Source organism: Saccopteryx bilineata, chromosome 2 (assembly GCF_036850765.1).
Source record: "Saccopteryx bilineata isolate mSacBil1 chromosome 2, mSacBil1_pri_phased_curated, whole genome shotgun sequence".
Lineage (NCBI taxonomy): Eukaryota > Metazoa > Chordata > Mammalia > Chiroptera > Emballonuridae > Saccopteryx > Saccopteryx bilineata.
Genome location: NC_089491.1, coordinates 21,384,739 through 21,409,514, shown reverse-complemented (window position 1 = coordinate 21,409,514; position 24,776 = coordinate 21,384,739). Strand labels below are relative to the sequence as shown.

Genomic DNA, 24,776 nt, shown 5'->3' with positions numbered 1-24,776 from the left:
GTTCTTTTCTGTATGTAGCGGCCACTTAAAGGTACATTAGGGTAGAGGCAAGTGCCTGCGCCCCAACATGCCACAGGATGTAATAATGTTCCTCCTTCCAATTTTGCTCTCAAGGTGTCCTGTTCTGATGAACTCAGTACATCCTCTGGCACCAAGGCTTGGCTCTTTCTTTCTTTGGCTGAGTTCTTGCCTCAACCCTCTGCCAAGACCTCCTAAAATGGGGTTTGAGGGCTGGGGAGCAGCGCTCTTCTTGTGTGCCCAGAAGAACTGGACTTGAGTCCTAGCAAAGGGTTCAGTTTGGGCTTAGACTCATTTATCAGATTCTAAGGGGGGGAAAAAAGCCCCAAGACAGCTCAGGTACAGGGGGAATGGGTTCTTCACCCACATGCTTATTTGCATAGTCTTTTAAATAAATATGCATTAATTTTTTTTAATACTGGTTTGTTTGGGTTTTTTTAATACTGGTTTTAAAAAGTTTCAAATTAAGAAAATTTAAAATACTTTATTTATTGGTTTTTACAGAGACAGGAGAGAAAGGGGAGCATGGAATGGTAAGTATCAACTCATAGTTGCTTCATATTAGTTGTTCATTGCTTGCTTGTTGTATGTGCCTTGACCAGGGAAGCCCAGGGTTTCGAACTGGCAACCTTGGCATTCCAGGCCGAAGGTTTATCCACTGCGCCACCACAGGCCAGGCAAATTAAGAAAATTAGATGTAAATACTTTGGGAGAATCAACCTAACACAGATGTTCCTCATTGGACATTAATGTTTTCAATTAAAAATATTAATCATGCCCTGGCCGGTTGGCTCAGTGGTGGAGCATCGGCCTGGCGTGCGGGGGGGGGGTCTCCGGTTCGATTCCTGGCCAGGGCAAACAGGAGAAGTGCCCATCTGCTTCTCCACCCCTCCCCCTCTCCTTCCTCTCTGTCTCTCTCTTCCCCTCCCCCAGCCGAGGCTCCATTGGAGCAAGGTTGGCCCGGGCGCTGGGGATGGCTCTATGGCCTCTGCTTCAGGCGCTAGAATGGCTCTGGTTGAACAGAGCAATGCCCCAGATGGGCAGAGCATCGCCCTCTGGTGGGCGCATGCGGGAGTCTGTCTGACTGACTGCCTCCCCGTTTCCAACTTCAGAAACATACAAAAAAATATATATATTAATCATATTAACCATAAGTCAAACTGCCTGGGTTCCAATCTCATTGCTGTCAGTTAGTAACTGTGACCCCTGGCAAGTTACCTAATCTCCTTTAAATGGGGATCATCATACTTTCCTTGTATGAATAGCAGATGTGTAGTAGTTGCAGTGTTTTAACACAAGTCTGTGAGTTAAGTAGCCTCCTTATCCCCATTTTACAGCTGAGTCCCTGGCTGTGGGCAGCTACATGGGCCTTGAACCTGACAGTCTGATGCCAGAACCTGGCTTTAAGCTAGTATTTTTCTAAAGCTGCCTCTCAAAAAAGGCTGTTGTATTACATGATACAACACTTATAAAGTGCTTAGCAAAAGCCTGGTGCTGATAAATTAAGTTTCCTACGGTCACATGAATATTTGGTGTTCTATGTTGTAAAACAAACACGGATGTAACTGAGACAGTGCAGAGAAATTAAAAAAAGAGACTGCTGAAGCGGGCGGATCCCGGCCAGGGTCTGGTCCAGGGTGCGGGGCGGGCGGCCCGAGAGCTGCTAGAATTCAGCAGATGGAAAAGATGCGGCCGCCCACGGGGACCCGGGGGCGGGGTCAAGGAGGCCCCGCCCAGCAGCCACCTGCGACAGGTGGAGCGCCTGGCGCCGGGCGGTCGCTCGGCCATGTCAGGGGAGAGCGCGGGACCCGGACCGGGACCGGGACCTGAGCCGGGCCCTCTCTGCCCGGAGCATGGCCAGGCTCAGAAGTGGTTCTGCTGCTCCGAGCGACGGCCAGTGTGCGCCGCCTGTACGGAGCTAGGCGGCCGCTGCCGGGGACACCGCATCCGCCGGGTGGAGGAGCGCGCAGAAGAGCTGCGGGTGAGCCGGCGTGGGTGCCGGAAGGCGGGGGCTCCCGAGGGAAGACGACCGGGCGAGGACCCGGGAGCCTGGGGCCGGGCTGACCCGGGGGCCGGCCTGACCCGGGGGCCGGCCAGGAGCCCAGGCTCGCCGTGGTACTGCCTCTAGAACTGGGCGGTTAAAGGGTGTGGCCCCTGGGGTCAGGCAGACCTGAATACAAATGTCCGTCCTCCTTGTGAATCTCATAATCCTCTGAGACTCAGTCCCCTCATCTGTAGTTTGGGGCAATAATAACGCGCATTAATCAGACTTATTGTGCAATATAAATAAGAGAATAGGATCACATAGTGGCGGATCCAGCTGCCCAGCTTCTCCGTCGCCCTGTTGAAGAGGCTGGGAACCGGGCCTGGCCTTGGGCAGTAAAGGGTTCAGCTGCTCCAACTCCCACAGTCCTGTGGAAGCTAATCTCTGAGAAAACCCAGTCCCTGCTCACTCAGCCCCAGGGTTCAAAACTCCTCCCTTCGTCCACCGTTCAGGCTTCCTGGTGAGGTGATTTCTTTTCCCTTTCAGGACTGGCCTTGACTATACTTTGTGCTGGTTTCACCTGAGTGAACGGAGGGGGCAGGACCCGGGAGGTATCAGGGGTTCGGGCTTCTCTTCCCCTCCAGTCTCCACTTGGTTCCAGGCTGGTCACCTTCCTGTTACCGCTGCTCCCTGAACCGCTGAGATTGGAGAGTCTAAGTCACCCTGGCGCTTTCTCCCTCCTTCCACCTTACCTGTGGCCCCTGGGGATTTCCTTGCTATTGGATTTAAAGGCTGATTCTTCCAGCCTCTCCCTGGAGTTCTGCCCCGCGGTGGGGCTGAGGGCTCTCTCTCTCTCTCTGGGTACTGGCCTCTTCAGACTGGACTGTAATGAATACCTCTTACGGGGTGCTAGGGTGCCAGGAGGGATTCAGTTATGCAGCCATACCTGAAAGCTCCTGGTTGGCCCTAATTGTCGCCACTATCTATGAGAGTGATGATAAAAATAAACTTGAATAATGTGACTTAATAAACTTCCATAATGCAAAGAAACTTGGCAAGTTCTAAAGCGCTTAAATATTCATCATCTCATTCCATGCAGACCAAGCCCCTTTGAAGTCCTACCAACGTTTTATAGATGAGTAAGCTGTGGCCCAGAACAGGACAGTAACTTGTTCAGGACTGGACCAGGGCAGTCATTGACTAGACCAGAGGAAACCACCTCTTTGCTTCAGTGGTTGGAGGGAGGAAATGATGTTAATAGGAGTGAGAATTTAATAAAAACCTTTTTTTTTCTTTCTTTCTTTCTTTTCTTTTTTTTTTTTTTTTTACAAAATTGTATCAGGGCTAAATTTGAGTGGTGAAAGTGGCAAAGTCCGGGCAGGGTGACAGGCAGGCCTGATGCTTCCTTTGGAATGTGTTCTGCCTGGGACTCCTTCCTTACACCCTCCCGAGGCCCTAGGTATATTTATCTTCTTTGCCTGGAGAGAGATGTTTCTTGCCCTTTCTCTTTCCAATTAGATTAGGTTGTGGCTTTCCCCTATCCCTCCAGCCAGAAAGAGAAATTTCGTTCCAGGGTAAGATTATTTCTGAAGTGGGCAAAAACAGCACCGGTTCAAACAACTTTTCACTCCATGATCTGGATTCCTGCCCCTGTAGCTTTTTAGAAGCTAGTCTCAGTTCCCTCAGTCCTGTGGTATGTGGCGCTCACAGCTTCCCCCCAGTCAACTCAATTCTGTAACTTTGCATCTGGACTGGTGGTGTGCAATGCTAATTCCTAATTTGGAGATGGAGGGAATTTACAGAGACCTCCTAGAAGAGGTAGCCGAGTTGCCTTCTGGAAGATGTAACTGGGATAATGCTCTTAGGGGAAGTAGTGGAGGTGCTGCTGCTTGGAAGTTGTGGCCAGGCCCCTGCTCCCCCCCCCCCATTCTTCCACATAACAATGGAAGCCCATTGTTATGTGGAAGAATGGGGGGGGGGAGCAGGGGCCTGGCCGCAACTCTGGGGGAAGTTACTTCTCTGTGGGCCTCTGCTTCATTTCTAAAACTCTCCCCTGCTCTCATGGGCGATGCTCACAGCTTTAGGAACTATAAGCTGCTGAACTTCTTGTGTTCAAGGAAATGGGTTTCATTCACTGAACAAATATTCATTCAGGGCCTTCTGTATGTAGGAACTCTCTTCTGGGTAGTGGGACATAGAGGATAAGTCTATGATATTTATATTCCAGTGTTAGGGGAAAGATACAAAAAAGGTAAACAAACAAATGTTATGCAGTCAGAGAATGATAGTACAAGGGAGAAAAATAAGCAAAGTAAGGGAATGGGGTGTGTAGATCATCAGGGAAAGCTTCTGAAGTGACATGTGAGTGAAGTAGGGGAGAGGGAGCTATATGGAAGACTGCTGGAGACCAAAGAAACAACAGGTGTAAAGGCACTGAGGTCAGCATAAACTTGGTGTGTTTAACAGAAAGAAGGCCAGTGTGGAGAGTGGTAGGAGGTAGCACTGGGGAGATACACAGGTGGGGCCTTGTTGGCTAAAGTATGATGCTTGATCTCATCTTACTTTGGTGTACTGGAAAGTCATTGGAGAGTTTTGAACAGGGACAGTGACCTGATCTGATTTCCTTACAAACTGTGGCAGTGTCTAACTGTGGGGCTCAAGAATGGAAGCCCAGTTAAGAGGCTCAACAAGTGGTTCTTGTGATAGATAATGGTGATCTGGGTAGAATGGCAGGATTGGAGGTGACCAGAAGTTGCCAGAGGAAAAAGAGAAAGAGACTTAGGCTGATAAGACTCACTGATGGATTAGATGTGAGGTTGGAGAGTAACAGCTGGTGGTGATGGTAATGAGAGTGATGATTAATGGTGCTATTTAATGAATGGGGGATACATGGGAAGAGTCGTTGGAGAAGCCATGTTCTGCTCTGGTGGAAAGTCAGATAGTGAGGTATGAAGAAAGATTGAGAATGTATGCAGGAAAGTGATTATAATAATGAGCCATAGGATTTCAGAATAATGAAAGAATTGAGGTCACAACAGGAAGTGTTAGTGAAAAGAGGTAAGGTGGCTCCAACAGAGCTGAAGAATTGTTGGAATGGATATTCTAGAGTTAGTGATCTAGAAGGGTGGGATATGGTAGGCAATTATGGGATCTTTGAAATGAAGAATTTGAAGGTGGTATAGCTTTCAGTGATGAGGTCTAGGATATAAGCATGGGAGTGTGGGTGGCAGAGCAGGGGTAAACGGAAAAATAATCAACGGAATGGAGTGAATGAATGGATCAACGTACATCAAGATGCCATGGGTGTTTGTGTTGCAGAACAAGATTGTGGACCAGTGTGAGAGACTGCAGTTACAGAGTGCTGGTATCAACAAGTACATGGCTGAGGTCCTGCCAGGGAAGAACCAGAGAGCGGTGGTAGGTAATTCCCCCCTTTTCCCTCCTCCCTGGGCCCTCTGCCTGGATAAGACCCCAGCCTTTGGGACTTGAACCAGTCTAGGGTCCCTTTCCGACTTCACAAACTCATTGTGCTACTGACACAAAGCTGGATGCCCAGGAAGGATGGATTCTTATTTCTCTGAGCCTTGGTTTTACCATCTGGGCAAAGTATCAAACTGAGTGCAAAGACTCTGCTAGAAAATGCCTTTTAGGGGGTAAGGAATCAGGAAGGGTAGCATTCTCCTACCATCTAATTATTTTGTATTTGGCCCCAGAATTCAAAATAACCTAGAAACTTACATTGAGTGTTCTTTATGGCAGTCCTATGCAGTAGGTAACAGTAACATCCTTGTTTACACATGGTTAATTGACTTGACCAAAGTCCCACAGCCTCCTATCAAAGTTAGTTCTATGACCTGGATGATCTTCTGACTCTCTGGCCAGTGCTCCTTCTGCTGCCCTCCACTGCTGATCCTGTATTCAGTTGATTCATTGCCATGGCTATATCCCTTGATTATACCTTTCAAAGGCAGGGGCTATGAATTTCTTTCTGCACATTCCCTCCCTCTTCCCCTTTAGTGGTACATGAGAATAGACCACTGGATTTAGTAACAAGCCCAGTATTGAAGATCCTGACAAGAGGAATTTTGTAGAGTGGCAGAGTGAAAGCCTGATTGAACGGGGTTTCAGAGAGGATGGGAGAAGAGCAAGTTGGGATAGTGAACACTGGCAACTCTCTAGCTTTGCTGTAGAATGGAGCTGACAAATAGGATGATAGTGGAGAGAGATAAGGGATCAAGAGGCTTTTTGTGTATTTTGTTTTTGTTTTTAAGATGGGAGAAATTACTTTATGTGTGTAGGCTGATGGGAATTTTCCAATAGGGGAAAATTAATGATGCAAGAGAATGAGGAAAAGTGAGTACAGCAAAAGGGGTAAGATCTTGTAAACAAGTGGAAGGGTTGGTCACAGGTAAAGCATGAGTAGGTCACCCACAGAAACAGGGAAGGCAGAGTGAGCACAGGTGCAGGTAGAGGAGTAGGTGATGCACAGAGCTCGTGGAAGTTTTCATCTGATTACTTCTATTTTCCATTATTTATCACCTTTCTTGTAGGTTCTTAGCGATGCCATTTGTCAGTTTATAGATATGTTTTGTTCTTCAACAATCTGTTAATATAGTAATACATTAAAAGAGTTTCTAATGCTAAGCCATCCTTGAATTCCTGTGGAAAAGCAACCCAACTTGATCATAATTTTTTTTTAACTTTTAATTTTGAGATTGCCTGACTAGGCGGTGGCATAGTGGATAGAGCATTGGCCTGGGGCACAGAGAACCCTGGTTCAAAGCTCCAAGGTTGCTGGTTTGAGCGCAGGCTCACCAGTTTACACATGAGGTCACTGGCTTGAGCATAGGATCATAGACTGACCGTATGGTTCCTGGCTTGAGCCCAAAGGTCGCTGGCTTAAAGCCCAAGGTCACTGGCTTGAGCAAGGGGTCACTGGCTCGGCTGTCGCCCCCTGGTTAAGGCACATATGAGAAAGAAATCAATGAACAGCTAAGGTGCAGCAATGAAGAATTGAAGCTTCTCATCTCTCTCCTTTCCTGTCTATCCCTATCTGTACCTCTTTCTGTCTCTGTCTTTCTTGCTAAAAAATTTTTTTTTGAGATAACTATAGATTCATATACAGTAAGCGTAGATTCACATACAATGGTAACATCTTTTCTACTATGGTATAATATCATAACCTGGAAACTGACTTTGATACAATTCACCGTATTCAGATTTTTTTTTTTTAAACTTTATTTATTTATTCATTTTAGAGAGGAGAGAGAGAGAGAAAGAGAGAGAGAGAGAGAGAGAGAGTAGGGAGGAGCAGAAAGCATCAACTCCCATATGTGCCTTGACCAGGCAAGCCCAGGGTTTTGAACCAGTGACCTCAGCGTTCCAGGTCGAAGCTTTATCCACTGCGCCACCACAGGTCAGGCCGTATTCAGATTTTATGAGGTTTTTTTTTTTGCATTTTTTCTGAAGCTGGAAACAGGGAGAGACAGTCAGACAGACTCCCGCATGCGCCTGACCGGGATCCACCCAGCACGCCCACCATGGGGCGACGCTCTGCCCACCAGGGGGCGATGCTCTGCCCCTCTGGGCGTCGCCATGTTGTGACCAGAGCCACTCTAGCGCCTGAGGCAGAGGCCACAGAGCCATCCCCAGCGCCCGGGCCATCTTTGCTCCAATGGAGCCCCGGCTGCTGCGGGAGGGGAAGAGAGAGACAGAGAGGAAGGCGCGGCGGAGGGGTGGAGAAGCAAATGGGCCCTTCTCCTGTGTGCCCTGGCCGGGAATCGAACCCGGGTCCTCCGCACGCTAGGCCGACGCTCTACCGCTGAGCCAACCGGCCAGGGCCAGATTTTATGAGGTTTTTTAAAATTAATTTTGATGGGGTGACATTAATAAATCAGGGTACATATGTTCAGAGAAAACATCTCCAGGTTATTTTGACATTTAATTATGTTGCATACCCCAATTTTACCAGTTTTACATGCACTCATTTTTGTGTATTTAATTCTATGCAGATTATTTATTTATTTATTTATTGTGACAGAGACAGAGAGAGGGACAGACAGGAAGGGAGAGATGAGAAGCATCAATTCTTCACTATGGCATCTTAGTTGTTTGTTGATTGCTTGTTCATTGATTGCTTTCTCATATGTGCTAACCAGGGGGCTACAGCAGACCAAGTGACCCCTTGCTCAAGCCAGCAACACTGGCCCCAAACTGGTGAGCCTTGCCCAAACAAAATGAGCTGCACTCAAGCCAGTGACCTCGGGGTTTCAAGCTTGGATCCTCAGCGTCCCAGTCCGACCTTCCATCCACTGCGCCACCGCCTGGTCAGGCTAATTCTATGCAATTTTATAACATGTATAAATATATGTGACCTCCACCACAATTGAGATACAGAGCAGTTTCATCATAAGGAGACTTTGTGCTACCCCTTTTATGGGCAGGTCCTTCTCCTCCTTCCCCTTGTGTTATTGTTATATAGAATTTCTGGGTTTGGGTTGCCAATTTAGTTTCATACCATTGTGGTCAGAGAAGCTGCCTGATATGCTTTCAATATTCTTAAATTTATTTGAGTTGCTAATCTTTGTTTTGTTTTTGGGTTTTTTTTTGTATTTTTCCAAAGCTGGAAACGGGGAGAGACAGTCAGACAGACTCCCTCATGCGCCCGACCGGGATCCACCCGGCACGCCCACCAGGGGGCGACGCTCTGCCCACCAGGGGCTATGCTCTGCCCCTCCGGGGCTTCGCTCTGTTGCGACCAGAGCCACTCTAGCGCCTGGGGCAGAGGCCAAGGAGCCATCCCCAGCGCCCGGGCCATCTTTGCTCCAATGGAACCTCGCTGCGGGAGGGGAAGAGAGAGACAGAGAGGAAGGAGAGGGGGAGGGGTGGAGAAGCAGATGGGCGCTTCTCCTGTGTGCCCTGGCCGGAAACCAAACCCGGGACCCCTTGCACGCCAGGCCGACGCTCTACCACTGAGCCAACTGGCCAGGGCTGTGGGTTGCTAATCTTAATTCAAGGATTTTTTTGTTTTGTTTTGTTTTTTTATTAATTTTAATGGGGTGACATTGATAGATCAGGGTACATATGTTCAGAGAAAACATCTCTAGGTTATTTTGACATGTGATTATGCTACATTCCCAATTCAAGGTTTTTAAAAAGGATTTTTGGCCTGACCAGGCGGTGGTGCAGTGGATAGAGCGTCAGACTGGGATGCAGAGGACCCGGGTTCGAGACTCTGAGGTCGCCAGCTTGAGCGCGGGCTCATCTGGTTTGAGGAAAAAGCCCACCAGCTTGAACCCAAGGTCGCTGGCTCCAGCAGGGGTTACTCGGTCTGCTGAAGGCCTGCGGTCAAGGCACGTATGAGAGAGCAATCAATGAACAACTAAGGTGTTGCAATGCGCAATGAAAAACTAATGATTGAGCCTGACCAGGTGGTGGCGAAGTGGATAGAGCGTCGGACTGGGATGCGGAAGGACCCAGGTTCGAGACCCCGAGGTCACCAGCTTGAGCGCGGGCTCATCTGGCTTGAGCAAAGAGCTCACCAGCTTGGACCCAAGGTCGCTGGCTCCAGCAGGGGGTTACTCAGTCTGCTGAAGGCCCACAGTCAAGGCACATGTGAGAAAGCAATCAATGAACAACTAAGAAGTCGCAATGCGCAATGAGAAACTGATGATTGATGCTTCTCATCTCTCTCCGTTCCTGTCTGTCTGTCCCTGTCTATCTCTGCCTCTGTAAAAAAACAAAAAACAACAAAAAAACACACAAAAAACTAATGATTGATGCTTCTCATCTCTCTCCATTCCTGTCTGTCTGTCCCTGTCTATCACTCTCTCTCTGTCTCTGTAAAATAAATAAATAAATAAATAAATAAATAAATAATAAATAAAAATAAAAAGGATTTTGCATCTATGTTTAGGAGTGAAGTTAGCCTATGAGTTTCAATTCTTGTATAGTCCTTATCAAATTTTGGTATCAAGGTTATATAAGCCTTATTCAATGAGTTGGGAAACAGAACTCTGTATTTTCACTGGAGGAGTTTGTATAAGATAGGAATTATCTGTCTCTTGAATGTTTGGTGATACCCTCTGTAAAACTATCTGAGCTTGGTGGTATTTTTGTTAGTAGATTTTTAACTAATTAATTTTCCATTTACAGGATTTTCCCTAAGTTTCTTTTTTCTTTGGTTTTAGTAAATTCTTTCTGGAAAAAATTATCTATTTTCTCTGTTGTTGGATTTTTCTTTTTTTTTTTTTGTGGCAGAGACAGAGAGAGTCAGAGAGAGGGACAGACAGACAGGAAGGGAGAGAGATGAGAAACATCAATTCTTCGTTGCGGTTCCTTAGTTGTTCATTGATTGATTTCTCATATGTGCCTTGACCCGGGGGTTTCAGCAGACCAAGTGACACCTTGCTCGAACCAGCGACCTTGGGCTCAAGCTGGTAAACCTTGCTCAAACCAGATAAGAGCCCGCACTCAAACTAGCGCCCTTGGGGTCTTAAACCTAGGTCCTCCACATCCCAGTCCAACGCTCTAGTTACTGCACTACTGCCTGGACAGGCTCTGTTGTTAAATTAAAAAAAAATTTTTTTTTGTATTTTTCCAAAGTTGGAAACGGGGAGGCAGTCAGACTCCCGCATGCGCCTGACTGGGATCCACCTGGCATGCCCACCAGGGGGCGATGCTCTGCCCATCTGGAGTGTCGCTCTGCTGCAACCAGAGCCATTCTAGCACCTGAGGCAGAGGCCACAGAGCCATCCTCAGCGCCCGGGCCAACTTTGCTCCAATGGAGCCTTGGCTGCAGGAGGGGAAGAGAGAGACAGAGAGAAAGGAGAGGGGGAGGGGTGGAGAAGCAGATGGTGCTTCTCCTGTGTGCCCTGGCCGGGAATCGAACCCGGGACTCCCGCACACCAGGTCGACCGACGCTCTACCACTGAGCCAACTGGCCAGGGCTCTGTTGTTGAATTTAATGTATAAAGTTGTTTTTAATATTGATCAAAGGTGTCACAGGTTTGTCTGTCATGTTAGTCTTCAAAGAACAAACTTTTAGTATTTTAATCCTCTCTTTTGTATCTTTTAAAAAGATTTTACCCTGGCCAGTTGGCTCAGTGAATAGAGCATCAGACAGGCCTATGAACATCCCAGGTTTGATTCCCAGTCAGGGCACACAGGAGAAGCAACCATCTGCTTCTCACTCCCTGCCTCTTCCCCTCCTGCAGCCAGTGGCTTAATTGGTGATTGGTTTGAGCTTTGGCCCCTGGGGCTGAAGATAGCTGGTTGGTCCAATTGTGTCAGCCTCGGGTGCTAAAAATAGCTCAATTGATTTGAGCATCGGCCTCAGACAGGTTGCTAGTGGATCCTAGTCCAGGTGCATGCAGGAGTCTGTCTCACTACCTCTCTTCCTCTCAAAAAAAGTTATTATATTATATATAATATAATTTTAAAATATTTATATATTAATATACATGTATATTTATATGATATATTTATATATGATATAAATATACATGTATATTTATATATAAGTGTTTTAAAATTATATTTTTAATTGATTTCTTTTAATTTTTTAACATACTCTGTTTTTTAGCTTCCTGAGTCAGAACAGTTTATCATTTGGGTTTTTCTCCTTTCTCAATGTGAGCCTTTAAACCAGGGATCCCCAAACTACTGCCCGCGGGCCACATGTGGCCCCCTGAGGCCATTTATCCGGCCCCCCGCCGCACTTCCAGAAGGGGCACCTGTTTCATTGGTGGTCAGTGAGAGGAGCATAGTTCCCATTGAAATACTGGTCAGTTTGTTGATTTAAATTTACTTGTTCTTTATTTTAAATATTGTATTTGTTCCCGTTTTGTTTTTTTACTTTAAAATAAGATATGTGCAGTGTGCATAGGGATTTGTTCATAGTTTTTTTTTATAGTCTGGCCCTCCAACAGTCTGAGGGACAGTGAACTGTCCCCCTGTGTAAAAAGTTTGGGGACCCCTGCTTTAAACCATACAGTTCCTTCTAGGTATTGGTATAGGTACACCCTACAAATTTGATGTCATATTTTCATTGTTTTGGGATGAAATTTTTATATTTCCACTCTGATTTATTTTTTCACTATGAGTTACTAGAAATAGGTTTTTAAATATCCAAATGTATGGTTTTACTTTTAAAATGATCATCATCATTATATTTTTTTAGTAATTTCATTGTAATCTGTATGATATCAGTTGTTTGGCACTTGTTGAGACTTGCTTCTTGCTCTAAAATATGACCTGTGAACATTTCACATTCACTTGAGAAAATATGTGAGGTTATCTGTCTCCTAAGCTTATCAACTGGGTGAAATCTTCTCCGTGGGTGTTAATTTTTTATCTGTCAGATTTACAGATTACTGGTAAGGGACATTACATTTTCATATTATGCTGTGGACTTATCTATTTTTCCTTCTAATTCTGTCAGCTATTTTTATATTTTGGTGCTATTTATTAAATGTGTATAATATAGATTTGTTGTATAATCTTGGTAAACCATTCCCTCATCACTTCATAGTGACCTAGTATGCCCAGGATTTTTTTTTCTTTAAAATATATTTTGGCCTGACCAGGCAGTGGCGCAGTGGATAGAGCGTCAGACTGGGATGAGGAGGACCCAGGTTTGAGACCCCGAGATCGCCAGCTTGAGCACGGGCTCATCTGGTTTGAGCAAAGCTCACCAGCTTGGACCCAAGGTCGCTGGCTTGAGCAAGGGGTTACGCGGTCTGCTGAAGGCCCATGGTCAAGGCACATATGAGAAAGCAATCAATGAATAACTAAGGTGTCGCAACGAAAAACTAATGATTGATGCTTCTCATCTCCGTTCCTGTCTGTCCCTATCTATCCCTCTCTCTGACTCTCTCTCTGTCTCTGTAAAATATATATATATATTTTGTTCTTTGTTCATTATTATACCAACAAATATTTTATTTTATTATTATTATTTTTGTGGCAGAGACAGAGAGAGTCAGAGAGAGGGATAGATAGGGACAGACAGACAGGAAGGGAGACAATTCTTCGTTGCGGTTCCTTAGTAGTTCATTGATTGATTTCTCATATGTGCCTTGACCAAGGGGCTACAGCAGACCGAGTAACCCCTTGCTCGAGCCAGCAACCTTAGGTCCAACCTGATGAGCTTTGCTCAAAGCAGATGAGTCTGCGCTCAAGCTGGCAACCCCAGGGTCTCGAACCTGGGTCCTCCGTATCCCAGTCCTACGCTCTATCCACTGTGCCACTGCCTGGTCGGGCTAGCTTCACTTTTAAAAGGATGCTTTGGGCTATTTTCCTAGCATTTCTGTGTTTTGTTCTGGGAGAATTTTTAGTTTACTCTGTTGTATCTTTAAAAGGAGAAGTTTTCTCTTTTTCTGTGCTATACATTTCTGAAAATGACTCAAGAAGCATGTTGAAATTGACTGCCATCTTCTGATCAAGGAGCCCCAGATACCTCTGAGTCAGGATCTGTTCTTGATCCTGATCACACAGTGTAAACATGGCTACAGAGGCTCACCGCTGCGGTCATCAAAATGGGACAGAGCGAAGAGCAATAGCTGATGCTATCCAACACTCGTGTGCTGACTTTGTTCTATTTACTTTACACAGAGCAACTCATTTAATCCTCACAATAGTCTTATGTGGTAGATGGTATTATTACCCTCTGTTGACAGATTAGAAAACTGAGGCATAGGGAGAATAAGTAACATGCTTAAAGTTCCACATTTAATAAGTAGAACAGTTAAGATTTAAACTTTGGCACTGTCTCCAAAGCCTAACTGCCCAGCCCGTGTGTTACGTTACCTCAAGAGAACACTGATGTGGAGTCTGAACTCCTCAGTTACTGGGCCATACAATTAGCCTCTCTCTCTCTTCCCCACTGGGAAAATTCTGGGTCTCGGTTTCCTCTCTTACACTAGAATAATTGTCACCTGCCTGTACCAGGCAGGTCTTCAGGGGCAGGGCACAGGGAAGCTGTTGGCTACCCCGGACTTCCTGGCATGAAGGAGACTGTCCTCTTACTTGTCTGGCCAGAGCACAGGTGCTTCGTGCAACAGAGGCCCTGCGGGTGGGATTGATTACCAGATGGCATTGGTGCCCGGGGACAGTGTTGGACTAAGAGTCAAGAGAACTGGATTCTAGTCCCAGCTGTGTCACTGACTTGGCATGTGAGTCTACCAAGACATTTTTTACTAAGTTGGAAAAAAATGTTCCATCAGTCGTTCAGTAAATATTTGAGTGCCTACTGTGTGCCAGACACTGTGCTAGTTGCTAGGGGACACACATTAACTTCATTGGCTAAGAATTGATTGCAGGGCTACTGTGTGGTGGAAAAGAATTCTACCCTGGAAGCAATCGGAATGGACATATTAGGATATAAGGTTTTTGCTTTCAGATTTGGTAAAAAATATCAACGGAACCACTGTTGGTGCAGATCCTATTGATGGGATGACTTAGTAGACCCTCCTGTTCTATAATTCTAGGATCTCTGACCATGGTCCCTTGGTCTGGATATTCCTATCTGTGAAACAAGCAGGTGATTCTAATTGATCTCTAGGCCCCGCCCAGCTTTTCCATCCTGGGAACCTGGTTCCATGAGTTATGGCCTGGATGTCTGGATTTCAGATTTCTTTACCCTATTTGGGAATTCTTAGGGCTGGGACAGCTTAAGCACTGTTACTCCTACTACAGTGCCCATGGCAGACATTGCTAATCAATCTCAACACTCCTTTTGGCTAAGCCCAAACCCTCCTAATCTTGACTAGGACTTTGTGAGGATCCGAGCCTTTGTTTTTTATCTCGTGTTAGAGCACAGCCAGTGCAGCACGGGAACTGGTCATCCAGCGACTGGGTCTGGTGAGGAGTCTGTGTGAGACTGAGGAGCAGCGGCTGCTGGAACGGGTGCATGGCGAAGAGGAGCGGGCCCAACAGAGCATCCTCACGCAGCGGGTACACTGGGCTGAGGCGCTGCAGAAGCTCGACACCATCCGCACCAGCCTGGTGGACATGCTCACCCACATGGATGACCTCCAGCTGATTGTAAGTCAGGCAGAGTGAGGGCTTGACCGGTTGGCCAGTCTTTCCAAAAGGTCTGAGACCATCAAGAATGTTTATGGTGGGCTTGCCTGGGCAAGGCACATATGGGAGTTGATGCTTCCTGCTCCTCCCCCCTTCTCTCTCTCTCTCTCTCTAAAAAAAAAAAATTAAAAAAAAAAAAAAGAATGTTTATGGGTAAGAGGTGGTTGCATGATGATAATTTGGAGCAGGGATGAGTCAGGAGAAGCCATAAAGGATTTTTTTTTTTTTTTTTTGCACCTGGTAACTATTCTTTCAATAGTGAGCAAACATTTTACTGAGTGCCTATTATGTGCTAAGCACTGTGCTGTGGGGTGGAGTTACAGGATACAGCTGTCAGTGACAGCCTTATGGAGGAGACAAATACTTAACCTGATAATTAGGATATGGAGGAATATAGGCCATCGTAGATGACGTTCCTGGGAACTGGGGACCTCACAAGCCATACTTGAGGGAGTCAGAGAGGGCTTCCTGGATGAAGTGACTTAGAGGCTGATGTCTGGAAGAGTTGCAACTATGTTAAAGGGAGTGGGGAGGTGGAGAGAGAACTCTGTACCTGAAAAGCTAAAGGAGGTCTGATATGAAGACATACAGCTTATCTTTAATCCTGCCATCTGAAAATGACCATGATTAGTATTTTTGTATATTTCCTTTCAAAATACTTTATATAGATATGCAGATACCTTCAGTTTGAAGGGACAGCGTGACATCTAAATAAATATGCCAAGCAGAGAAATGAGAATGTAGAACAACTGAGCTGTCTGTCCCACTGCAGTTCAAGTAGGACAGTTTCCATGACTGCCCTAGATTGTGCATTCATTAAGTCACCCAGCTTCCTTGTACTGAGCACATTCTGTCCCAAACACCGGGGCAGTCACAACAGAAGATTCAGAAAGGGTCTCAGCCATCTAGCTGCTGACAGTCTTGATGGGCGATGAAATGTATAAATATGTGCTTGTCCTGAAGTGTAGCGGAGAGAAAACTCAAGACACCATGGGGCACAGGGGACAGTGATTCCTTCTGAGTGTGGGATGGGGGAAGTATCTGTAGAAGAAACCATACTGCTCTGTGCTGTATCTTTTATATTTTTAATTTTTAAAAAATTTATTGACTTTAGAAAGAGAGAGAGAAAATGAGATATTGATTTGTTGTTCCACTTATTTATGCATTCATTTGTTGATTCTTGTATGTGCCCTGATTGGGGATAGAATCTGTAACCTTGGTGTACGGGGACAGTGCTCTAACCAACTGAGCTATTCAGGGTCGTACTGCCTCTTAAAAAAGGAGTAGAATTTTTTATTCTAGAGTCTCTGTCTCCGTGGAACCCTCCACTCCAGTTAAATATATTCAAGTCTTGACTGCCTGCTGGGTTTCTGGTGCCAAGCCTGACTGTTTTCTTTTCTCACAGCAGAAGGAGCAGGAGATTTTTGAGAGGTGAGTCTGGCCCTGTCATTTGCTTGGGCAGTCATGGGAACCATGGGCTTTGTGCCTCTAAATAGCCCACTGCCCCCAGGCCTCACTGCTCCTGGGAGAAAGGGAGTGCAGCGGAGTGGCTTCTCTGGAGCCAGGCTCCATGGACAGGGGCCTTCCTGCCCCTAGCTTGGGGAACTGCTTTAGACCCATGGGTAAGGGCAGTGGAATAATCCCTTATTAACCAGGGCTTGCCACAGTCTAACATATCTTATTAAAAACTGTAGTCTGTTAGAGGGTTTTACCACCCCATCTCCAGATGAGAATGCTGAGGCTCAAAGGGGGGAAGGGACTTGCCCAAGCGCCAGAGCTGGGACTGGGACCCACACCTGACACCTGTCTGGGGACTGTCTTCTCATTCCCCCTTTCTCTGATAAAAGAATCTTTGAAACCCTCAAAGTTTGCATTTTAATTATGCAATAAGGAAAGAATTTCATCAGGCCCTATGTAGGTCCCAAAAGGCAGAGAACCCAGAGCCCAAGGAAGTGGCTAAAACAATGTAATTTGCATGGCAAAGACACTGAATTCTTAATCTGTGCCCGATTTCAAAGCTGTACTTGGGGAGCAGAGCCCATTCCTCTCATCTAGCTTTGTATTTAAGTTTCAGCAGCAATACCTGTGTGTGAGAGAAGAAAATCCCACCAATATAAAGCTATTAAAATCAAACATGAGTCACCCCTTCCCAATCCCATTCCCTAGAGGTGATCAGTTTTTTCAATGTTTATATCATTGCCTGACCTGTGGTGAAGCGTCGACCTGGAAATGCTGAGGTCGCCAGTTCGAAACTCTGGGCTTGCCTGGTCAAGGCACATATGGGAGTTGATGCTTCCAGCTCCTCCCCCCCTTCTCTCTCTCTGTCTCTCCTCTCTCTCTCTCTCTGTCTCTCTCTGTCTGTCTCTCTCTCTCTCTCCCCCTCTCTTCTCTAAAATGAATAAATAAAAAAATAAAAATAAATAAAAATTAAAAAAAGATGGCTCTTCTTCAATGTTTATATCATTGATTTTTAGAGAGGCAGGGAAAAAGCTAGAGAGAGACAGAAACATTGATCTGTTCCTGTATGTGCCCTGACTGGGGATTGAACTGGCAACCTCTGTACTTCAGGATGATGCTCTAACCAACTGAGCTAACCAGCCAGGACAGAGGTGATCAGTTTTAAGTTAGTTGTATATTTGGGACTTTCCTATATATAATCATATATAATCATAGGAGAATATGTGGAAAATTTTTTTCTGCCTTTTTTTTTTTTTTTTTACAGAGACAGAGAGTCAGAGAGGGGGATAGATAGGGACAGACAGACAGGAATGGAAAGAGATGAGAAGCATCAATCATCTGTTTTTCGTGTGACACCTTAGTTGTTCATTGATTGCTTTCTCATATGTGCCTTGACCATGGGCCTTCAGCAGACTGAGTAATACTTCGCTCAAGCCAACAAGCTTGGGTCCAAGTTGGTAAGCTTTGCTCAAACCAGATGAGCCCGTGCTCAAGTTGGCGACCTCGGGTTCTCGAACCTAGGTCCTCCGTATCCCAGTCCGATGCTCTATCCACTGCACCACTGCCTGGTCAGGCAAAAAACATATTTTTTAAAACACAGATGGGATCATTTTATACTTGCTGTTCTGTAATTTACCAGGCCACCTTGGAATCTCTCCATGTCAATACACATAGACTTACCTCGCTTTTTGGAGAGTCCGTAAAATATTTCACAGTATAGATGCTCTCACATTCATTTTACTGTCTCCTTTTTTTCTTTCTTTTTTTTTTTTTGTGACAGAGACAGAGAGAGGGACAGATAGGGTCAGACAGACAGGAAGTGAGAGAGATGAGAAGCATCAATTCTTTGTTGTGGCACCTTAGTTGTTCATTGATTGCTTTCTCATATGTGCCTTGACTGGGGGGCTACAGCAGACCGAGTGACCCCTTGCTCAAGCCAGCGACTTTGGGTCCAAGCTGGTGAGCATTGCTCGAACAAGATGAGCCCACACTCAAGCTGGTGACCTCGGGGTTTTGAACTTGGCTCCTCTGTGTCCCAGTTCACTGCTCTATCCACTGCGCGACCGCCTGGTCAGGCTCATTTTGCTGTCTCTTTTTAATGTGAGTTTGGCTTGTTCCTACTTTTTCCCTCCTATGATTTTTTCATACTTCTGCTAGTTTTCTCTTTTCCTTTATCATCACTATCTTCCTCTAAAACAGTCTACATTCAGTATTACACTGATGTGATTTTTGAAGACAAGTTTGATCTTCAACTTTTTGTTTTGAAATATTTTAAACTTACAGAAAAGTTACACAAATTGTATACCGACCCTTCCCCTGGAAAAACTAATTGTTAATATTTTGCCAGATTTGCTTTCTTGCTGTCTCCTTTTTCCTATTTCTCAAGTATATATATAAAAAACTTTTTTCTGACCTATGTCAGAATACATCACAAAAAAAACATGATATTTTATCCCTAAACACTTCAGCATTTATCTCCTAAGAACAAAGACATTCTCTTATATAACCACAGTATAATTATCAAGTTCAGAAATTTAATGTTGATATAATATTATCTAATATACAGTTCATATTCAAGTGTTGCCAGTTGCACCAAAAATGTTCTTAATAGTGTTATTTTAAGCAGTTAAAAAAATTTTATTGATTGATTTTAGAGAGAAAATAAGGGGGGGGGGAGAGAGAAACACTGATTTGTTGTCCTACTTAATTATACATTCTTTGGTTGGTTCTTGTATGTGCTCTGACCAGGGATCGAACCCACAATCTCCAGTGATTTTCAACCTTTGTTTCTCACGCACTCATAAACTAATTACTAAAGAAAAAGGGGCCCTGACCCCTTCTTCTTTAGTAGTTAATTTATTTGTGCCATGAGATGAAAATGGTTGTATTTAATCAGGGGCACTGACCTTAGTAATTAGTGTGTGTTTGTGCCATGAAAAAAAAAGGTTGAAAATCATCCAACTGAGCTTTCTGGCCAGGGCTGTGTTTTGTGTTTGTTGTTTCTTTCCCTGATCCGTCTGGTCTCTTTTAATCTGGAATTGTTCCTTAGCCTTTAAAAAAAATTTTTTAATGAGTCTAGGACAGTTTTATAGACTGTTCCTCAATTTGAGCTCATTTGATGTTACCTTATGATTAGGTTCAGGTTATGCATTTTGGCAGGAATATCTCGTAAGTGATATGTCCTCAGTCTATCAAATCAGGGGGCACGTGGTATCACTTTGTCCCATTATCAAGGATGTTAATTTTGATTACTTGGGTAGAGTGGTGCCTACCAGGTTTCTTGATTATGAAGTTATAGCTTCCCTTTTGTAATTAATAAGCAATGTGAACAGGTACTTTTTATATAAGTAGCCTATTTATCTTCAAACTTTATGCAATAGTTTGTGTCTCTGTTAATGCTAAATTCCTTCCTGAATTTATTCATTTATTCCTTTGCTTGTTTGTTCATTCACTTTTTTTTTGTTTGTTTGTTTTTGTATTTTTCTGAAGCTGGAAACAGGGAGGCAGTCAGACAGACTCCCTCATGCACCCGACCGGGATCCACCCGGCACGCCCACCAGGGGGCTATGCTCTGCCCATCTGGGGCATCGCTCTGTTGTGACCAGAGCCACTCTAGCGCCTGAGGCAGAGGCCATGGAGCCATCCTCAGCGCCCGGGCCATCTTTGCTCCAATGGAGCCTTGGCTGTGGGAGGGGAAGAGAGAGACAGAGAGGAAGGAGAGGGGGAGGGGTAGAGAAGCAGATGGGCACTTCTCCTGTGTGCCCTGGCCGGGAATCGAACCTGGGACTTCTGCACGCCAGGCCGATGCTCTACCACTGAGCCAACCAGCCAGGGCCAGAGTGTGGTTTTTTATTCATGAGTTTGTATCACAACTTCTAATTCCAATGGAATACCACAGCGTTTTTCCTTTGCCTTCTCTTATTCTACGTTTATATCTCTTCTTTCACAATGAGAACCTTGGCACCCAACAACAGCAATATTGTGATTCATTTGTTTAGTCCTACAATACAGAGTTGTTTTGAGAATTGCTAAATTCCAACTACTATTGACAAACCTATTAGTAGAGGTCACGTTGGTTCTTTGTACCTCTACACTGAGGGTGAACACTCTCAAAGTACAGTGTTCAAAGGTTGTCAAGCGCCTTTTAGCTGGCGACAGACTTGTCTGAGAATGCCTTTACCAGCTTCAATTTTGTTTGCATGTCCCCAGCTGGGCTCAGCTCTGGCCTGTCATGGCAACAGGTCCTGCTGCACAGACCAGGCCTTCTGATCGTAGCCAGGGCCCTGCTGTGTCCAAATCTCAATTCATTCTCATTCCTTGGGAGTCACCAGTTTTCTCTTCTGTACCAGCTGGTTTTCTAGATTCTGGTGCCTGTGATTGGCCTCTGATTTGCCCTGAGATGATGGCTTAGCAATGTCAACACTGGTTCCTCTTTCCTCCCCACCTGATGGCTGGGCCCCTGAAGATCCAGCCTCACTGCTTTGAAAAGATGGCAACAGACCCTCTGTTGTCCTGACCACAAAGAGCCTTTGTTACTAGAGCCTGTGCTCAGCTTTTCTAGGGTTCTGCTCATCACGTTCCTCCCAAGCCAGGACAGTCCATGACAGAATTGCAAAGAGCTGGCATCCATGAGACAAGCCCCACCCTCTCTCCTCCGTCCTTCATTCATGGGCAGAGCCATGAGATTTGGGGGAGAGAGCGTGTGCTCTTGGAACTGCTGCCTGATCTCAAAGCCATCTTCAGGATTAGAGGCAGTGGGAAGTTCTTGCTCAGAATCCAGTTCAGAAGGCTGCAAAGCTCTGTGGTGAATTCCCACTTTGATCTTTACCCTTTCGAGATTCTGCTTCAGGTCAGGGGAAGAATTATGTGGAACAGTGCCTGAAGTCCAGCCTGGTTTTGGTTTCTTTTTGCCTGGAGGTAGGACTTGAATCCGGCTCCCCTTTCCAGCTGAGCGCCTCCTCTGAATCTCTGTTCTCTCCTGTCAAATAGGTATTCTAGGAATTTTCTAGAATCTGGTACCAGCTACCTCCTGGGTTATACCAAAGACAACATGAGATTCTGTATAGAAATCAGCAAGCCCACAGCCTGGCTGCTTAATAAATGGCAATTCCCCTCGTTTCCAAATTCCCTCTCCAGCCAAACCCAGTGTCCGCCGTGAGCTGATGAGAGGTAGTTATTGGAAGCAAACTGCTGTAAATGATTTATAGGTGGGGAGGTAACCGACAGTCCCTTCCTGTGAGATCCTGCAGGGTGCTTGCATTTTAAGGCCAGAGGACTTGGCTGTTCCTGCTGATTAAACCAAGGGCATTATTGCTGTAGTCGGTTCTGGAGGGAGGTGAAATCTTCTCTGGGCAGGAGTAGGAAGGCTGCTGCACAGGGGCCCAAGGGGTCCAAGTCCCAGTCCCAGCTCTGCTGCTAAGGTACAAGAGCCACCGGCGAGTAGCTTCCTCCACAGAGCAGGCCGACTCCCAGCTTTGGTATTGGTACCAAGTAGTTACTGCCCTGTAAATCATCTGTCTTGCTGGAATGAAGGCTCCGGGGAGGGGGACAGTTGCACAGGGGTATGTTCACCTTCCCTTTGGCTCCAGCTGCCTTTAGTGGCTCCTATCTGGGGCCTGGTTGCCAATCTTGGTGTCACCCTTGTGAGAAGAGGATTTTACTTCTGTTCTGCCTAAACCCCCTCCCCCCCATCACCCTGTATTGATCTAGATACATTTCCAGAACCTTTCTGAATATGTCTTTTTTTTTTTTTCTTTCTATACAAGGACCGAGGAAGCAGAGGGCATTTTGGATCCCCAGGAGTCGAAAAAGTTAAACTTTAATGAGAAGTGTGCTCGGAGCCGACTTCTGACTCAACTCTGGGCAACAGCGGCTCTTTGCTCCCTCTCAGGTTAGAAGCTGCTAGAGCCCAGCCCCAGCTGGAGCACTGGGTTTCTGTCTGTCTGTCTGTCTGTCTGGGCTTTGCTGTGGGGTCAACACTGGGGACCAGTGCATTAGGGATGATAGCTTAAACAGCCAGTGATGCTGGGTGCAGGCCTGTCAGTGGAGCCAAGGTTCGGGAAAGGTCTGGGACACCTGGGCCAGGTCCTTCCCATTTCAGACCAGCCTGCTCTGTAGTTGAGTCTAGGATAAATCTTGTTCCTCACGTCCTCTGTATGTGTCCTGCCTTACTGGGACAGCTCAGTATTATTTCTTGGACAGTTTCTTTTTAAGAAGATATAATTGATGGCCAACTGGGAAGTATCTGGAATGACTGTTGAGCTGCCTGGATTCGCCTCACTTGCCTAACAAACATTGACTTGGGCTGACTGTGGGCCTGACCTTGTGCAGCATGCTGGGTCACAGAGGTGAACGTGACTGACACAGTCTTCTGCCTCCACAAAGTCCCACTTAGCGTGGAGGTTCTCAAAGCAGGCTTCCCCCAAGCTAGATAGAGGCTTCCATACTCCTGGTTGGAGCATTTGCAGTTCACAGAATTAGGTTAAGTAGTGGATTTTCTTTTTCTCAGTTTTAACCCTCTCTACCTTCCCATTCCCCCGTTGTTATCCTTAAAATATTAGTACAAGCTGGAATTTTCTAGAATCTGGTACCAGCTATTACCTGATTTGCCAGCAGTCCCGTTGATTTGGTTGCTGGGAACTGTGTGTGGGATACTTCCTAGCTTCCGGGGGCTGTGTCTCTAGGACAAGTCTGATCTGGAGGCTGCAGATGTACTCAGCTGGAGTGTAGCATTATTTGTGCTAGATACTAGCTGTAGGAACAAAGTATTGGGTCTTCATTTTGCCCCTGCTGACAACTTGGTGTGTGACCTTGGGCAATTCACTTCTCTTCTTTGGCCCTTATTTCTATCAGAGTGTATAGATGAGTAGTCATAATATTGACTACTGTTATCATGGCCACACTTTACTGAGCACATATTATTATATTTTTTTAAATTTTCTTTTACTTAGAGGTGGGGAGGCAGAGTGACAGACTCCTGCATGTGCCCTGACTGGGGTCCACCTGGTAAGCCCCCTACAGGGTAATGCTCTGCCCATATGGGGCCGCTGCTCCATTGCTCAGCAATCGAGCTATTTCAGTGCCTGAGGCGAGGCTATGGAGCCATCCTCAGCGCCTGGGGTCAACTTGCTCGAATTGAGCCATGGCTGTGGGAAGGGGAGAGAGAGAGAGAAGGAGAGGGGTGGAGAAGCAGATGGTCGTTTCTCCTCTGTGCCCTGACTGGGAATCGAACCAAGGACTTCCACATGCTGGGCAGATATTCTAATGCTGAGCCAACTGGCCAGAGCCAAGGATGTTTTGTTAGGCACTTAGCTTGTATCATTTTATTTGATCCTCACATCCACTCTGTGGTAAATCCTATTTTGATCCCCATTTTACAGATAAGGAAACTGAGCCCAAGAGAGAGTAAATGGGTTTTCTGAGGTCACACTGCCAGTGGGTGATAAGGAAGCCCTTGGCTACCTGGCAGGACTGGGGCAGGGCTGAGGGTGGACACTGGGCAACTTGAAGAATTCTTTCTGGCAGGCATGGAGGATGTGCGTATCGACGAAAGAACTGTCAGCCCCTTCCTGCAATTATCAGATGACCGAAGGACTCTGACCTTCAATGCCAAGAAGTCTAAGACTTGTGCAGATGGCCCAGAGCGCTTTGACCACTGGCCCAATGCCCTGGGCGCTGCCTCCTTCCAGCCTGGGCTGCATGCCTGGATGGTGAATGTGCAGAACAGTTGTGCTTATAAGGTGGGTGTGGCCTCAGGCCAGCTGCCCCGCAAGGGTTCTGGCAATGACTCTCGACTGGGCCACAACGCCTTCTCCTGGGTCTTCTCCCGCTATGACCAAGAGTTCTGTTTCTCGCACGATGGGCAGCATGAGCCCCTGGGGCTACTGCGTTGCCCAGCACAGCTGGGCATGCTGCTGGACTTGCAGGCCCAGGAGCTGCTATTCTTCGATCCAGCGTCGGGCACGGTGCTCCACACCCACCACGCAGCCTTCCCTGGGCCCGTCTTCCCGGTCTTTGCTGTGGCTGACCAGACCATTTCCATTGTCCACTGACCTTTGGCAGTGGGGAGGCCAGATCTGCCTCCTCACCACCCTTTTAGGCCATGTTTCTACTCGGTATCATTTTCCCAAATGTTGCCCATGCCCACTGGGCAGCTTTAGGAGGGGTAAGAATCCATTTTAGACCTGGTACAACTGTGTAATGCTGGGAATCTGGGGAAGCTGCAACTCCCTGG

The 24,776-nt window shown here is 46.2% G+C and overlaps 1 protein-coding gene across 2 annotated transcripts; it reads left to right on the top strand.

The window, feature by feature from the left end:
* Positions 1–1,771: 1,771 nt before the first annotated feature.
* Positions 1,772–24,622, top strand: BSPRY (B-box and SPRY domain containing). 2 transcript variants are annotated; one of them, XM_066256458.1, is made up of 6 exons: positions 1,772–1,999; positions 5,321–5,419; positions 14,816–15,046; positions 16,494–16,516; positions 22,309–22,433; positions 24,068–24,622. In XM_066256458.1, the coding sequence occupies exons 1-6, from the start codon at positions 1,805–1,807 to the stop codon at positions 24,592–24,594; spliced, it is 1,200 nt and encodes a 399-aa protein (XP_066112555.1). In that variant the 5' UTR covers positions 1,772–1,804; the 3' UTR covers positions 24,595–24,622. The 2 variants fall into 2 exon arrangements, with proteins under 2 accessions (XP_066112555.1, XP_066112554.1); XM_066256457.1 differs by having other exon boundaries at positions 16,491–16,516.
* Positions 24,623–24,776: the final 154 nt, after the last annotated feature.

What these genes read in the sequence shown, in the direction of transcription:
- BSPRY (XM_066256457.1), top strand. Translation starts at nt 1,805, where the DNA reads ATGTCAGGGGAGAGCGCGGGACCCGGACCGGGACCGGGACCTGAGCCG. An exon ending in TGGATGACCTCCAGCTGATT is followed by an intron (nt 15,047 to 16,490) that starts GTAAGTCAGGCA and finishes CTTTTCTCACAG; the next exon opens with CAGAAGGAGCAGGAGATTTT. An exon ending in GGCTCTTTGCTCCCTCTCAG is followed by an intron (nt 22,434 to 24,067) that starts GTTAGAAGCTGC and finishes TCTTTCTGGCAG; the next exon opens with GCATGGAGGATGTGCGTATC.